At 39.7% G+C, this 15,787-nt stretch overlaps 1 protein-coding gene across 1 annotated transcript in view; it reads left to right on the top strand.

The window, feature by feature from the left end:
* PHEX (phosphate regulating endopeptidase X-linked) overlaps positions 1-15,787 on the top strand; it is a 105,662-nt gene that overhangs the window by 68,163 nt on the left and 21,712 nt on the right. Inside the window, exons 13-15 of the mRNA XM_071749828.1 lie at positions 2,862-2,939; positions 3,757-3,860; positions 11,201-11,259. Of these exons, the coding sequence (XP_071605929.1) occupies positions 2,862-2,939; positions 3,757-3,860; positions 11,201-11,259 (241 nt within the window). The remainder of the gene's footprint in view (positions 1-2,861; positions 2,940-3,756; positions 3,861-11,200; positions 11,260-15,787) is intronic.

Raw genomic sequence — 15,787 nt, forward strand, 5'->3', positions numbered from 1 at the left:
AAAGAAGATATGAGAGAGAGAAGAAAGTGGGAAGAAAGAATGAGAGAGAGAGAGAGAGAGAGAGTAACCCTGAGGGGCCCAGCTGCCCATCGAGTTTCTTCAAGATGTTGCTGATCCTGGGCAGGGCCCGATGCAGACGGGGCTGGGTCAAGAGACGACCAAACAGCCACAGCATGGACAGCCCCATATATACCCCTGAGTGCCTTTTGTTCCCAAGAGGCAGCAGTCAGTCAGCTGGCACAGCAGCCAGGGGCACTGGCATCAGAGCCATTGCAGACAGGCTGCCTGGAGGGGGGGGGAGCTCCCGCAGAAGGGTGCAGCCCCCCACCCCCCCATCAGTTCTCATCTTCTTACAGGCACCACTCCCCGCTCCCTCACAGCCCCCTCAGCCAGGTCCCTCAGCATTAGTACAACCAAGGTGCTTCCTCCCTGGGGGGACGTCCCAGCATTGAAGGCCCCTCAGAAAAGGAGAGAAATCTTCACCTAGTAGTTCTTACCTCCTCCCAAAGTGTCACCTCTGCTCAGCTCTGGCCAGGCCAGGTTCTCCACCCTAGCCAGGGCTATTCACTTGAAAATTGCTCTCTTGAGACAATTGCAAATCAGTGAGGTCAGACTATCAGAATTAGTGAAATGACATTGTACTGACATAGTTAATCCTGTAAAAGCTATTGTTGACTTTCTGCAAGTTGCACTATAGATTGTTTTAAGTGGTTACTTTTAATCATACACGCTAATTTAAAAATTAAATCTGTTTAATCAAAATTCTAAGGGGCTCAATTAAGTAGATGCAGCATAGAGGCTACTGTAAGTGATTCGGATGGTTACCCTGGAATACAGGAAGAACATATGAGATTCACTGAACTTGTTTAAGCAGCTGACTTAGTAAAAACTAAAACTGATGAATTTTAATACTAGTGTTAACAGTTATGTTTGAAACATTTGAAATGAAAAATGGAAATTTTACAGTTCCTTGCAAAGTTCAGTCAGATGGATCTGCCAGCAACACCAGGAAAAATAAGATGCTTTTGATTATATACAATCTTGCAGATGAGTTGTTCTCCCCAGCCCCTCTGCCTCCCAGGTATTTAAAATACCTTTAAAAGACTGCTATACCTTCTGGAAAAGTGAGAAAACATTCTGTTAAGAATTAATTTGGCTCATTTAATATTTCTTGTTCAGCATTTGTCTTCCATTGTTTTTTTATCACTAGGGAGATTTGCATGACAATGGGATCTCTTTTGCTTAAGAGTTCATCTGCTCCTGCTGCTAATTTTCTACCTGAAGTTGTAATCTTCTGTTTTTGAGATCTTAATTATCTCAACTGCAATTAATTGTGGTGTCACAAATGGAGGATTATGAATTTGGGTTGGAAATGAGATTGAGAAACTGAAAGAGTTTGAAGGAGAAATGAGACCTTTCTTCTTGAAAAATAAAAGGGGAGGCAAAATAATTTTGGTCAAACTGAGGCAGACCTCCATCAGCTTCTTCCTGGTAGTCATGGAACAGTTGTTTCTACTTTTTGCTGTCGTAGGAGGCCCTGTTGCATTGAGAAACTGTGGAGGAGAAAAGGGGGGCAAGGATTTAATTGTGGAGTAAGAGGAAACTTCCCCTGAGCAACCACCCCCATGCATCAAGAGAGAAATTGTATTTGGTGGACCCCAGAGAGGTCCAGGCTCTACTTGCAGAGAACAGAATGCAGGGCTGGTATGGCTGCAGTTCATCTGAAGGCCAGTCCATTTCTTGCATTTCATATCTTGCAATATTCATTTGAGTTTAGACATTTGACTTTGAAGAACAAATTTCCAGAGGAGCCTTCCTTGAGGGGTGAAGGAAATTTCAAAGATTTAAGGAGAAATAACATTGGGCAACCTGAAAACACTCAAAATGAAAACTTGGTGCTACCCTAGCCCACCATGACTATTCTTTATTCTATGGACTTGTCATATTTCAGTTCTTGGTATGGTGTCTTATCTTTTGGTATCCTTCTGCTTTTCTTATGGAAATGAGTTGTTCCTGCAGAGATTCTGGGTGGCTGGGGGGTCCTGCTTGTGTTTTTGTGGGGACATTACTCAGGCGTTTTTACACTTGCAAAGTGGGAATGCTCATTTAGAGCTATCATTTCACAGCAGAGAGTCTACACAGATTATGCTTAAACATTGGAACCAGATCATGACTGAAAGAGGAAAAAATAAAGAAGTTCATGAACAGTGAAATGTCTTACTTTAATGCCTTTACTGAAGTTAAGGACTTGGCAATGACTAAAAAGGATGAAAGTAGGGGACGAGAGGAAGATTAGCCCTGTAGTTTTAGGAAAGTACCGTGTCCTTCAGAAGAGTGTGCACCCATCCTCAGGTGTAAATGGAAGTTACCCTTAGAGGAAATGGGGCGTCTCTGCTTTCTGGGACCCAAGCTCATTCGTATCTGGCTCTCAAATCTGTGTTAGCAGCCGGATGTCTATCAGCTACTGTGCCATAGCAAAGAGGGCCATTTCCTGTCACCTTCTGGAAAATGGTAAAAATACACATTTGACCATCTGACTAACACAAAAAACCAGTAGGGAAAATAAACTGTTAAGATTTTGCACTCAAACACATTATTGTAAGTCTGCAAAAGCTCTGCTGGTGACGACAGATCCACTGTGATAATCTGACAACAGAACACGGACCTTCCATGTTGTGACACAAAGCTCATTTGCAGCACCAAGTGTACCTTGTAGGCAAGTGGGTTTGAAAATAAATTAGGATGATGCCTTCAGGGACCCATAGTAATACAAAGTGGAAAAGAATGGTGCAGGGGGGGAAGGCAATATCTGATGAATGGTTATGTCTGCCAACTCTTTTTTCTTTTTTGATTTTTCAAAGGCAAAAGCGGTTATGGCAAAAGTGGGTTACCCTCAGTTTATAATGAATGACACGTATATTAATGAAGACATCAAAACAGTAAGTATCAGATTTGCAGCTTTCTTCTTTTACATATTGCAGCCATTCTTTGCTCTGTTTCACTGCAGTCCAAAATCAAAGTCCTTCCTTTGTTTGGCATACAGCTGGAGTTTTCTTGTCTGGTTATTTTTAGACATTGAATTAAATATGCTCACTCTCATGTCTAAATTGCCAGTGCTGGTGTGTCTAAGCAAGATGACTATGAGGCCTTCTGGGATTAAAATGTTCCCAGGTACAGAAAACCATCCTGCTGTTCAGCACTTTAAGGGTTAAACATACACTGGCATGAATTTTTCATTTAGTTATAAAAATGAAATAAACCAAAAGTGTTTCTCTTCAAAGTAACAATATTAAAAAATAGTAGTGCATTTTTCCTCAAAACTGGATTTCCTCAAAATTTTTTTCAGGAAGCTGAAAAAAATATGCTTTGTTAAACTTTTGAAAGTGGTTTTAAAATGCACTTTGAAAAATTAAAGTAGACCTAGTTCACTATGGAAAAGAGGCTGTCTGAATGGTAGCCTTAGAAACACGTAATCTGCAATTCATCTTTGAATACTTCTGATTTCCTCAGCTCTTCTCTGCACAAGAAAATTATTTTCTGATGTACCAGTTCATTGTGTAGATCCCTTCAGCCACTGTTTTTAAACTAAGCTCACGAAATATTTATTCTTCTTGCCAAGTCTGAAAATTTTATTTGCTTTGATAATGGCTAAAGAATTAGGTGATTGTTTTGTTAAAAATAAAATTTCTGGTTGTTTTGTGTCAGCTTTTCTTCCCTTGGACATGCTTTTAATATATCTGTGCTCTATCTATACAGCTGAAGTTTTCAGAGAGTGACTATTTTGGCAATGTGTTGCAAACTCGCAAATATGCAGCCCAGTCAGATTTCTACTGGCTTAGAAAAGAAGTTCCAAAAACAGAGTGAGTAGACAAAGTGCAAATTTACATAATCTTCTAACAATATTTTAATGTATACAATGTATGTTTTAGTAGAATTATATATACAGTAACCCATTATGATACAAAAAGGCAGTGGTGACACCCCTCAGTTATTCAGAAAATTCTGTGGATATTTTGTTTGGTAAGTTCTAGGCATCCCTCTATAGTCATATGCTTGTAGTTTAAAATAAATTTAATGAAAAAGGGGTAATTGAATCTCAATTAAAAATGGATTATGGCTCTTGGTCACAGTTATAATTTGGAATGGTACAGCAGGGATTTATGAAATAAATTTTCTAAGAATGGAACCATTAGTAGGAGATAATGGTATTATTAGTAATAGCAATCAGCATTGTTAGTTACCTGCTGTTGATAGAAATTATATGGAATAAAACATAATTTAATTTACATATGTTATTTTGATGTATTTGTAAACCTGAGACTACAGATTGTGTCACATTCTGTCATCAAATACATGAGAGAATCAGTCTCTTTTCTTACTGGCAGGTAATCAAATCCTTAAAATGCAAATTAAAACCAAAACAGAACTTAATTAATCTAATCATGCTACTTAAAAATTACTCCTTCTACAGAGAGACTTTGATTTTGGTGCTGCTGCTTAGCTCCTGTGGTGATATTTCCTTAGAGGTCCAGAAATTCCTACTCAAACTGAACCACACTTTTTTCAGGGGTGACTTGATGTTGTCCATGAGGCAGGTAGAGGATGTCAGCAGAACAGACACAGGTTGTTCCTCACTGAGTGTTGTAACTTGGCCCCATTTTCAAGGGGATGTTTATGGCTTAATTTTAATTATGAATTTTACCTTCTCATCACACCTTTCTCTGACATAGCAGCAGGTAATCCCAGGGGATTATTTTACAGACTTTCCTGCAGCCCTGAATGCCAGGACTAGATCATGATCATGACAGTATATTCTCTTCAGATCAAGAGTTTCCATCAACACTTACCTCTCTATAGCAATGGTGGTCAGCAGGCTTCTCCTTATGAATAGCACTAGGGCAGCACTAACACAGGTCATGTAGATTTTTGGCACAATGGGAAATCTCCCTGTGTAATGAAATTAATCGGCAGGTAATCCCTGACTCTGTTTCTCAAGGGCTGCAAACTGAGAACTGTCACGAGTATGCTTAAAAAATCAGTGTTTTACCCAACTGCCCACTACAAGATTGAAAACTTTCTCATGCTTGTCTTGACTGTCTTATTTCAAGGTCAACTTAGCAGCAGCCCCTTCATCACCTTTTTTTTTTGCTTTTCTTGTCATCCTGTGGGGCACATTCTGTCCTGGGGGACCCCGGTTTGATTTTTGGTCTCTTTCATTTTTACAGCTCTATGCTCTGCCTTCTGTGAGGCTGGGGGTAACCTCCATCTGAGCCCTCAGTCATAATTATTCCTACTGGGAGATTATTCTGCCTTTGTGCCTGATCAGCAATAGAAAAGTGATCTGAAAGTGATGTGCCTTACACTGACCACTTTTGCTGTCTTTGCTGAGAGGTACAGGGAGGCATTGCTACCTCTAGTAATTTTTTTAAAAAAATTAATTATAACAGACCAATAACTCCCACTCACCAGTCTGAGCTATGTCTACTCTGGCCTTAAAAATATCAATGCTTGCCACATTTTAACTGTTGGACTCTGCTGCTTTCTGATGTTTTTACTTCTCTTTTTTCTATTCCTTATCTTTTTCCCTTTGTTTTTCCCCTTTTCCCTCCCTTTTTCCCCTCCCCCCTCCTCTTTTTTCTTCTTAAAAGTTTTTATATTTCATAGAACTTCACATATCTTTGGTCTACAGTGGAGCTTGGCTCTATGTTAATACAGAGTTACCTTTGGGCTTTTGTTCCTGTTTGCTTTGTGTCTTCTCTAGTTAAGTAGCTTTAAGCATAGCACTTATATTTACAGACAAATATTGTAAGGTGGTTTGAGTTATGGACTTATAAACATAAATGAGAAAATTAATGTTTAAACAAATAAGTTACCACCTAATAAAGTAATATTAATCCCAAATGTAAAACACTATTTTCACTTAAAAGATAATCCAGATTTTTCAGCGATATCATTTTAAGAGGGACTCACTTTCCTCAGAGTTGTCAATCAGAATGATGGTTCATTCAGAGCAGCAGGGAAACACCATCAGGGGGCAGATACAAGACAAAGGAGTCTGATAAAGTAAGAGAGAAGGTGGATATTAAAATGGAAATAAATTATTCTGCAAATTCAACAGTTTTGTAATCTAAAAAGTGGAAAAGAACACATCCCAAAGCAGGAGTAATCAAAATTCTTTGTCCTCTGTTTTCCTCCCTCCAAGCACTCATCTGCTTTACAGGAAAAAGGAGCAAGGGAGTCAGGTGAGGCATTGCTCTGGGCATAGATGGGGGAACATACCCAACCTAACTGGTCCCAAGGAGCTGTAAGATGGCATCGGGGTGTAGGACCCTGCTGGTCCCAGTGGTCAGGCTCCCCCATGGGCACAGCAGCCGTGAGAGGAGCAACTTGCTGTCCTCAACAATCACTTTGGATGCCAGCTGCAATCCTAAATGCTGGCTGGAGATACTGCTGTCATCTTGATGTCTAGTCCTATCAAACAAGAAAAAAAGTGCTGCAGTATCCAGAGAGAGACATACAAAAGGAATTTGTGGCAGGACCTGGGGAATATGATGCACACAAAACAGCACAGGTTGGATCAAGAGGTCTGATGGATGAGGTGTGAAGCTGAAAGGATGGAGCATGGGAGAAAGGGACCAGGCATGAAGGCAATTGTAATAACCCAAGTGAGACACAACTAGGGCAGAGGGAAGTGAAAGCCAGTGTTTGGGGAAGGGAGAGATAAAGGAGAATAAGGATTTTAGTGTCCTTTGCTTATCTATAGAAATATACATACATGTGTGTATATGTGTATGTCTAGACGTAGACATACACCCACACCTTTTTAACAGGTATTGAATCTGTCCTTCTTAACCCTGATATCATACTTGCAAGTAGCAAGGCATCAGGGGACTTCTTGGCCATACAATTTCATAGTGTCTTTCTCCTTTGAAGTCAGGACATCTCTAAGATTTTTAGACATGGCCAAATCTTTCCTCCCTTTTCACTCCAATTTCAGTGCTGGAGATGTAGACATTTAGTAGCCCCATAAGAGGACTACTAAGCCCTGTGTTGTAAGAGGTAAGTAGATTCCTGTGTCTCTTTCAGGACCTATTCCAGTTGTCTGACCACACACCACTGTTGGCAAGCCCTTGCTCTTGGCTGGCAGCAGGGAAGGGCAGCTCTGAGAGGTGCTGGTTTGGATGACAGTAAGGGCAGTGCAAAAACTCCTTCTACAAAAAAGGAAAAGCTGATAAGAAGGACATTGGGCAGGCTGTTATCTGTTGGAGAGACACTGCTGGAGAGCTCAGAAATCCTGTGGGTGGACCTGCCTTGGAGAAGAGCATCCTGGAGCCTTTTCCTGATCTTTGAACTGCATGTTAAGCAGTGATGTGCTGCTGGAGGCTGGGCTCAGCCTTACCATCTCAGTTTTTTGCCAGGGCAGACAAATGGCAGCCTGGCCTGGGAGGCTGTTCCCCCCTTTTTCTACATGGGGAAGTGTAAAGAACAGATTAACAATGAGAAGGTGAAATACAGTTTTGAAAGTAACCTTGAAGATTACATCCTCTTAAGAAGTTTTTCTTTATAATGATTTCTTGGGAAGAGATTTTTTAGATTCCAGCTTCATTAGCAACTTTTTTTGCCTTTTCACTTCTTAAGGGCACCACAGCTTAAGGGCACTATACTTCCACAAGTTCAACTTTCTTAATTTATACAAGGTTTTTAAAAAAAGTTCTTACCTGGGACATTGAATACTAAATTCTCCTTCACTGAGGTGATTTCTTCTAACTCAAAAAGTTGAGCAAGAAAGCTGCAAACTCAGTTTGTGCTTTACAGAGGGTTTTATAAGCATTTCTCTGTATTGTAAATGTTCCTAGTCACCTCTTTATGATTGGCAATGTAGCACACACTCTACTCAGAAGGGAAGATACTGAGGAGAACATAATACCTAAGAGAGTATCTGCCCCCCTTGCTATCTCAGTATAGGTTTCAGATTTTATTTCACCAAAAGAAATCTCAGACTTACAAGTGTAAAGTCTCTGCATTAGGTTTTGGCTGCTGCAGTAGTTACAACACACCATTCAAAGCTGTCTCTTTTTCAGGTGCTAATAGCAAATGGGAACATTCTAAACAATTATAGATTTGTTTCTATTTACTTGGTATCTGATAAGAGCCTAGAGCTTGCTGTACTTGTCTTTTATTTTTTTTCTTCTGATCAAACACACTGAAATTGTAACCAGACCCAGAGCAAATGCTCAGGCAACCTGACTTCAAACAGGAATGAGAGCCATTTCTAAATTTGCTTCACCTCAATATTTAATGGTGACAGCTATTTATTACAGACCTTCATATAGTAATTTGATGTGTTACTGGCTAAGGTCTGTCACTGAAGGTTCAGTCATTTCAAGGAGCTCACTTAAAAAGGATGACAGATGAGAGGTGAAATTGTTCTGATAGTCTGAATGGAAACAGTCTCAGTTATTTCTGTTCTTTTGTGTAAAATGCTTCCTAAGCCTTCTTGAGAGTGGCTCAGAATGGTACAAAATCCTGGAGTGTAAATATTCTCCTTGCTGAGTGTCTAAATGTCAAATATGAAATTCAGCAGTATACTCTGCTTGTCACTGGAGAACTCTTGTTCTCCCTGCATCCCCTGTACAGCTGCTAAGTCTCCTTTTCCTAGCTGTTAAAAAAAACATAACAAACTTCATATAGAGTCATTCTTAAGGTCTCATTATGAAGAGCAACTTGGAAAGAACTTTGTTCAGTTTTACAGTGAGAAAATTGATGCTGCTATCAGTCTTTGGCTTATACTAAGCTCAGGAAACAGGGTGGGTTCTGCTACTGTTGTGGTAGATTGTGAAGAAAGAAGCAGTTTCAGGATGGGGCTGTTGTGATGAATGTCAGCAGCTATTTTATGAGCTATGAGTCTATGAGTTCATAGGTATGGACAGCATGTGCTGTGATGTCCTCTCTTGGTAGCTGTGGACCAAATATCACCATCGTTGCAGTTGTTCTTGGGTAGAGTGAGGTGGTCTTGTGGTGGCAAACGCATCACTCATTAGCTCCTCACCCAATACAAATGAGTGCAGACCTGTACTGTTAGAGAGGTGCTGCTTGTCAGTGAAGAGCTCTTGAACCACTGATTGTGGTGGTTGCTGGATTTGACTAGCTGTGGTGAGCCCCTGGGGCTGGAGCAACAAAAAGGATGTGGAGAAGAGCAAAGCATATTAGTCTGTTTTGAAGTCTCCATTATCTGTCTCAGGCCCTTGATCCTGTGGCTGAAAATGAGAGGTCCTGTAAGACGTGCTCTAAGAAGGATTTGCAAAAAGGGAGGATTTGTTGTCCTGGAAGCCTCTTTCACGCTTAAAAGATGTTGTTCAAGAAGACAGAAAGGATGTTGTAAGTAGAACGGGTCAACAGGGTGAAGTAGAAGTCAAAATGCAATGTATTCATTCAGACTTAACATACAGTCTAAATTACAATTATGAATATTTCAGATTGGTCCCTATCGGACGGGTTATATCCTTGTCGAAAAAGTGACAGAGGCTTCCAGAGCTACTCTTAAACCTAGAGAGCAGGTCCCATCACACAAGTGGCTGTTTGCATCCTTCAAAATACTTCAGCTGGTTGCTACTGTGAACAAACATGAAACTGAAATGTAGTTAATTAAGCCCCTTAATTTTTTCTTTATCCCCTCACCAAAAACCTTTTTTCTTCAATTTTCCATTTTCTCACTACATTACCTCTCACATTTAATCTCTTTGTTATAGAGAAATGGAAAACACACCAGAAAACCACCTCCCCCTGCTTCTCCCCTTCAGAATTTCCTGGTAAACAAAACACAGGGTTATCTGTGGCAACTAGAGCCTATAATGTGGTAGATGGTTAAAATATTTACATAACATCACACTTTGCTTTCACTGGTTAGTTTTTCTAGTTGTTGCCTTGTCAGGTAAGTTACACAGCTTTGAAGATGAGAGAAGCAGGTTAATTTGTTTATAAAAGACAGAATGCTGAAATTTAAAAACTCTTCCCTTTGTTGCATGGCTCTATTGAGGACATCACTTGCCAGTCAGAATCTGCAGTTAACTCATTCATCTGATGGTGCTATTTTAAAACACGGGTTATGTATGTGAAGATCACTGACATGACACATTTTCCATGTTTTGATAGATCTTCCTTTGCCTTATTCTTTGTTTTGCAGCTCCCATCCCTCCCCTTTGAAAAAAAATTCCAAAGCAACTGCATTGCATCCATTTGTCTTCACAAAACTGCTGACTAATGCATTGCTGAAAATACCAGGATGTTCCCATTTGAATGCTTACTAGAGTTTACTAGAGTTGCTTCTAATTTCTTATGAATTAAGCACCAATACTCATCATCTTTTTTACTTTTATCTCAGTTCTTCCTTATAAGATCATAAAGTGAAATTTTGGACACTGAACTCAAAGTTGCATCTGAGGGGATTTGGATCTTGCTAAATCCAGTTGAGATTTTCCACTCATGGGTGAAACTGCTGCCAATACAGATGAGCTTAGGCTAAGGAGATTAATGAATCTTATTTGCTATTAGAATTTAAGTTTCCCTTCAGTCTGTATGAGAAACCTCACTAAATTAAGAAATGCTGATATTAATTTTTTAATTTGTTTTGCCTTGTAAGAAGTCTATTTCTTTATGAACACACTGATGGCCATGATCACCGTGTCAGGTACAGAATGTGAAGATGTTTACTTTGAATTTAGGTTCCCAGAAAGCACCCATCTGTATTGCTGACATCACTCTAATTGTTCAAATGATGTTCAGCAAAACCTCTGAACCCACTTCACTCATTTCATGATGCTCTCCTCTGATTTTCAACCTTGAGATCTGTTGAAAGACACCTAGGAGAATTTTCCCAGCTGCTGTCAGTGTTTCAGCCTCTGTTGGGTGAAGGTGAGTTCATCAGCATGGCAGACTTCATATGCACAAAGAAGCTTAGCAGTTGCTCCTCTTGAACATTAATTGCATGTATGCAATTAAAACAAAGCCATTAAACAATAGATTTCAGTGTTCTAGAAAGTGTAGGCGGCATGTGATGAAATGGAGAAATACTTAAACTTTACTGTATCCAAGGTCTTTAACATTTTTGCTTCCTTCCACTGACTTCACTTTAAATCCTTGCTCACTCTATTGATAAAGATATATGTGTACTGACAGTTGATCTCTTCTGCTCTTACTACAGGTGGTTTACAAGCCCAACTACTGTAAATGCTTTTTATAGTGCATCTACCAACCAGATCAGTGAGTATCTGACTTCTAAGCCTCCTTGCTATAAAGTGCCTGCTTGGGAAATGTATGTATTAAAATTCAGATAATATCTGTACAGTTTATGTGACTGAAAATCAAAAGCTAAAACCTCTTAATTCAGCTATGGAAGATCCTAAGTGAGAAAATAGTTCTGGAAAAGCAAGGGCTCCCATAGATTTGAATTATCACTGCTTAACAAGTTACCACGTGACACAGACTCACTGAATTGTCACAGTTGGAAAAGATCTTGAAGATCACAGTAAAAGAAATCAGTATCTGTATCACACTGCCCACTAGAGCATGCCCTGAAGTGTCTCATCTATACTGTCTCTGAATACTTCCAGGGATAGTGACACCACCACCTCCCTGGCCAGATCATTCCAACGCCTGACTACTCTCTTGTAAATAGATTCTTCCTCATTATCTAGTCTAAACCTCCTCAGGTGCTAGTTCAGGCCATATCCTCTGGTCCTATCATTATTCACTTGGGAGAAGAGGCCAGCACTCACCTCCCTACAACCTCCTTTCAGGTACCTGTAGAGAACAACAAGGTCTCCTCTCAGCTTCCTCTTCTCCAAACTAAACATTCTCAATTCCTTCAGCCTCTCCTCACAGGACTTGTTCTCCAGACCCTCCACCAGCTTTTCTACCCTTCTCTGAACTCACTCCAGCAGCTCAATGTCTTTCTTGTAGTGAGGGGCCCAGAACTGAGCACAGTCCTTGATGTGTGACCTCACCAGTGCTGAGTACAGGGGCAAGCTGAGTTACAGTGACTGCCTGTGTGTGTACTCTGCCCATTGCAAATGCTAGCTGGCATCACATTTATTAAAGTTTAATATTTTTGTTTTCTGTAGCAAAAACATGTGTATGTATACCTCCATAAATATTCAGTAACTCTTGAAGTGATAGCAGTTCAGTCCTTTAGTATTAATGAATATGCAGCCTGGAGGAGACTGTTCTATAGACCCAGAAAACCTAAGAAGTGGTGTCCAGTGGATTTGTTTGATACCTTCAAGGACAAGGAGTGATGTCTGTGGTTAATGTAAAATTCATATATGTATAGTTTGATGAAATTATCTTGTATGTACAGTACAATCTGTGTTATGCTAATTTTAAGTACTGGTTGGTTTTAGATAGCATGAGAACTCGTTTAGAAGCTCATGAGGTAAAAGCTGAGTTTTTCAAAGATGTGTATGGATTTGGATGTTCATTCCCGCATGCTTTAATGGCATTTTGGATAGGAAAAATCTAAAAAACTGACATTAAAAGTCTATACCAGTATTTCTGTATACAACAGTGTTATCTTCACCCTCACACTTCTCTTTGTTTTTGTTAGCTTTGCAAGTTAAATCAGCCTTCTTGTTCTGTGCCATTAGGGTCCAAAAAGCAGCTGACATAACCTCTGCCCCAAGGACAGGCTCATTAGAAGTTGCTGAGTGACTGCCCTTTTTCTCCTGAATCCTTTTGGTTGCAGAGAGAAGTAATTTTTAAAAGACAAAAATGAATGTATCACACTGAAGAATTTACAGCAGGGGGCTATCAATCTGGGTCTTCTATTATCTGCTCCTACCAATTTCTGTGAACAATTTTTGCCTTCAAACTACTCACTTAAGTTCTTTTCTGTCTAAGTGAGCTCATTTGTAAAGTGGGTGTATGATAATTAGGCAGTTCTTTTGATTAAAATTAATTCTGAACCTAGATCGTTCCACCTTAATTAGAGGGCTGCCATCATTCAGAAGCCAGATTTTTGTTGATCATCTGAGGGAGCACTTGAGGCAGACTTCCCTGAGCTGATCACAGCTGTGAGGTACATGACAGCTCCTGTTCCTGCTGAACTAAGCAGGAACCAGTGCTGCTTCAGATGTATCGTGTGAAGGGAGAGGATGCCCGGTCAGTGTGAAATAAGTATCATTGCTGTTATGTCTTCTTCAATATTGGGTCCTTTCAAGTTTCAGCAGAGTTCAGCTCTTTCAGCCTCTCTGCCATGGCACATTAGAGAAAGCTGTAACAGGAGGCTGGAGTCACTGAAGCTAAATTTCACACTCACTGTATCTAACCTTGTCGCGAAGCAGAGAGCTGTCAAACGTAACCAATCAGCCACGGGTGTAAAGGCAATTGTATTTTCTAGCATAACTGCTGACCTGATGCACTGCTGGCATCTGACCTTGAAGTTTGGATAGTGCTGTTCACTGTCCTTTTAGGAGTGTTTCTAAGAGGCAAAGAATTTAGGTGAATCTTTCTGAACAAAACCCTCACCTACCTGAGAGAGGTACTAATGTAATCATGCCCTGAAAATGATGCTCCATTGGAGGGAATATTCACAGAAAGGCACAGTACAAATGGTCTTCCTCTGCTGGACAGTGTGATTTCAGGGGAAGAGGCTCCTGTGGAATGTGGGAGGAACATGATCAGGTCTGAAGTTGCTGATAAGTACTTGTTAGATACAACTGAGTTCCCATTAATGCTGCTGGGAAAGAACCACACTGCAGGAGACTGAAATCTGTGATCCTGTGCATAGTCATATTGCTTGATGTACCCGCTAGGCAAATCTCACACCCAGCAGTTGCTGCCTTACTGATTTGCAGCTATGTTTTCAATAATAATACATAGAAAGTTCTGTAGGGGCTGGTGATGTGCTCTGAACACTGTGTCCTTCTAAAAGGGCCAGTTAAACAACAGAAAAAGAGTTCTACAAAATTGAGTTATTTGAGAATTATGAGCTCTAGCGAGTTAAATGTAATTTATATCTAGCAAGCCCACAAAGACTTTGAGGACCAACTTTCTAAGGCATAAAAAGAAGATAATTCTTTTCAGTTGAAGACTTTGGGAAATCCCTATCCTGAAGATTTTTCATATGGAAGGTAAGCCCCAGGAAGTGTTTCAAATTCAGTGTCAGTAGAAGGTACTTTAGAAGAAATTCATAAAATGAACTGTGACAAATATAAAGGCCAGATAAGATTCTCTCAGGTATTTCAAAGGAACTTAGGCAAGAAAGTGCCAAATAACTTTGATGTATAGCTTATCACTAGTAGTGGCCACGCAGGAAGAATCAACATGGCAAGTGCCAAATCCTTTTTTACAAAAGGTGATCCAGTGGGATCTGCATAAGTCATTCTAGTGCCTCTGTCAGGAAAATAGTTGTGACCACAATGTGAATGAATAAGAGAGAATGAATGGGCATAGACTATAATGGGAAGAGTCAAGGTGACTTGGTTTTTTGGTTTTTCTGTTAGAAAAAAAATGTTTTCTTCACTAGAAGATTTATTATTATTATTATTATTATTATTATTATTATTATTATTATTATTATTATTATTATTATTATTATTATTATTCAGAAAGCAAATAAGTATCCTTGATATGCTATTTTTTATTTCCATATAACACATTTGATGAGATTCTTTCCCAAGGCTATTAACTGGAAGTTGTCATGGGACAAAAAAGGAGGTACTTTCGTAAATTAGTAATGGATAAGAGCTAAGAAAGGAGGTAGGAAAAAATGAATTCTTTTCAAAACACTGGGAGGAGTGTTCTGTGAGGATCTGCACTGGTCACTCTGTTAGCAGATAATCAGAGAAAGAGGTCAGAACAAAAGAACAGACAGATATAAACTTGGTCCAAGAGGACAGGTCCCTGGACAGGTCCCTGGACTGGTTGCTGGAAAGATAATTACCACAGAGATAGTTGCCTGATGCTCTTTCCCTGCACATCTTATGACTTCTAACCTCTGGAAATAAGAAAATGAGCCAGATAGGCTCTCCATCTGCTTCAGTGCCCCTGCTCTTCTGTGAGCAAGTTAAATTTTAGTGTGTTCAAGGCCCGTTTATTTTTGCTCTTGGTAAAGGAGTTTACTAAGAAGAAGAATTTGAGAACTGAGAATTTTAAATGCATAATAGAGATTGTTTCTGGAAAGCAGATTCTACATTAACAGGAAAACACTTAATTCTAAAGTTGACTCTAAAAATTAAGACCATTCCATTTGGAAATGGAAATGTGCTGTATGATGTTATTAACATAACAACAGTAACTCCAAACTTGATTTGTCACTGAAGGCTTTGTAAAAGAATTTAGAGAAAAAGCAACACCTTGAACCATGGGTTCTGAAAAGGAGCTATTATCAGGGACCTGCAGAAGTGGGGGAGACCGTGAAGGTACTGGTCACTTCTGAACCTTAGGAATGTGCTTTTTTTCCTGTGCTTGGAACATGGGGAGGTCTCCAACACACTCCTGATTTAACGATTACAAAGTCTTCCATCTTTGTGATCTTTATCACTGATCTAAGTATTAAACAAAAAAACCCACTGCAATCTCCATGTACAAGCCCATATGCAAGTCCTATACATGCAAGCTGCTAGCATTTTTAACTTGACTGCTTGACTGCTCCTTTCCTCACTAAGACTGAAAATTAATGGAGAGTAGAAATTACCAGATTCAGAAAATTACAAGATTTGGGACAATACAGCAAAACTTGCAAATTCAGTAGACTGAAACAAATCTTGCCACACTTTAGCATAAACATCTT

This window comes from Heliangelus exortis, chromosome 1 (genome assembly GCF_036169615.1).
Source record: "Heliangelus exortis chromosome 1, bHelExo1.hap1, whole genome shotgun sequence".
NCBI lineage: Eukaryota > Metazoa > Chordata > Aves > Apodiformes > Trochilidae > Heliangelus > Heliangelus exortis.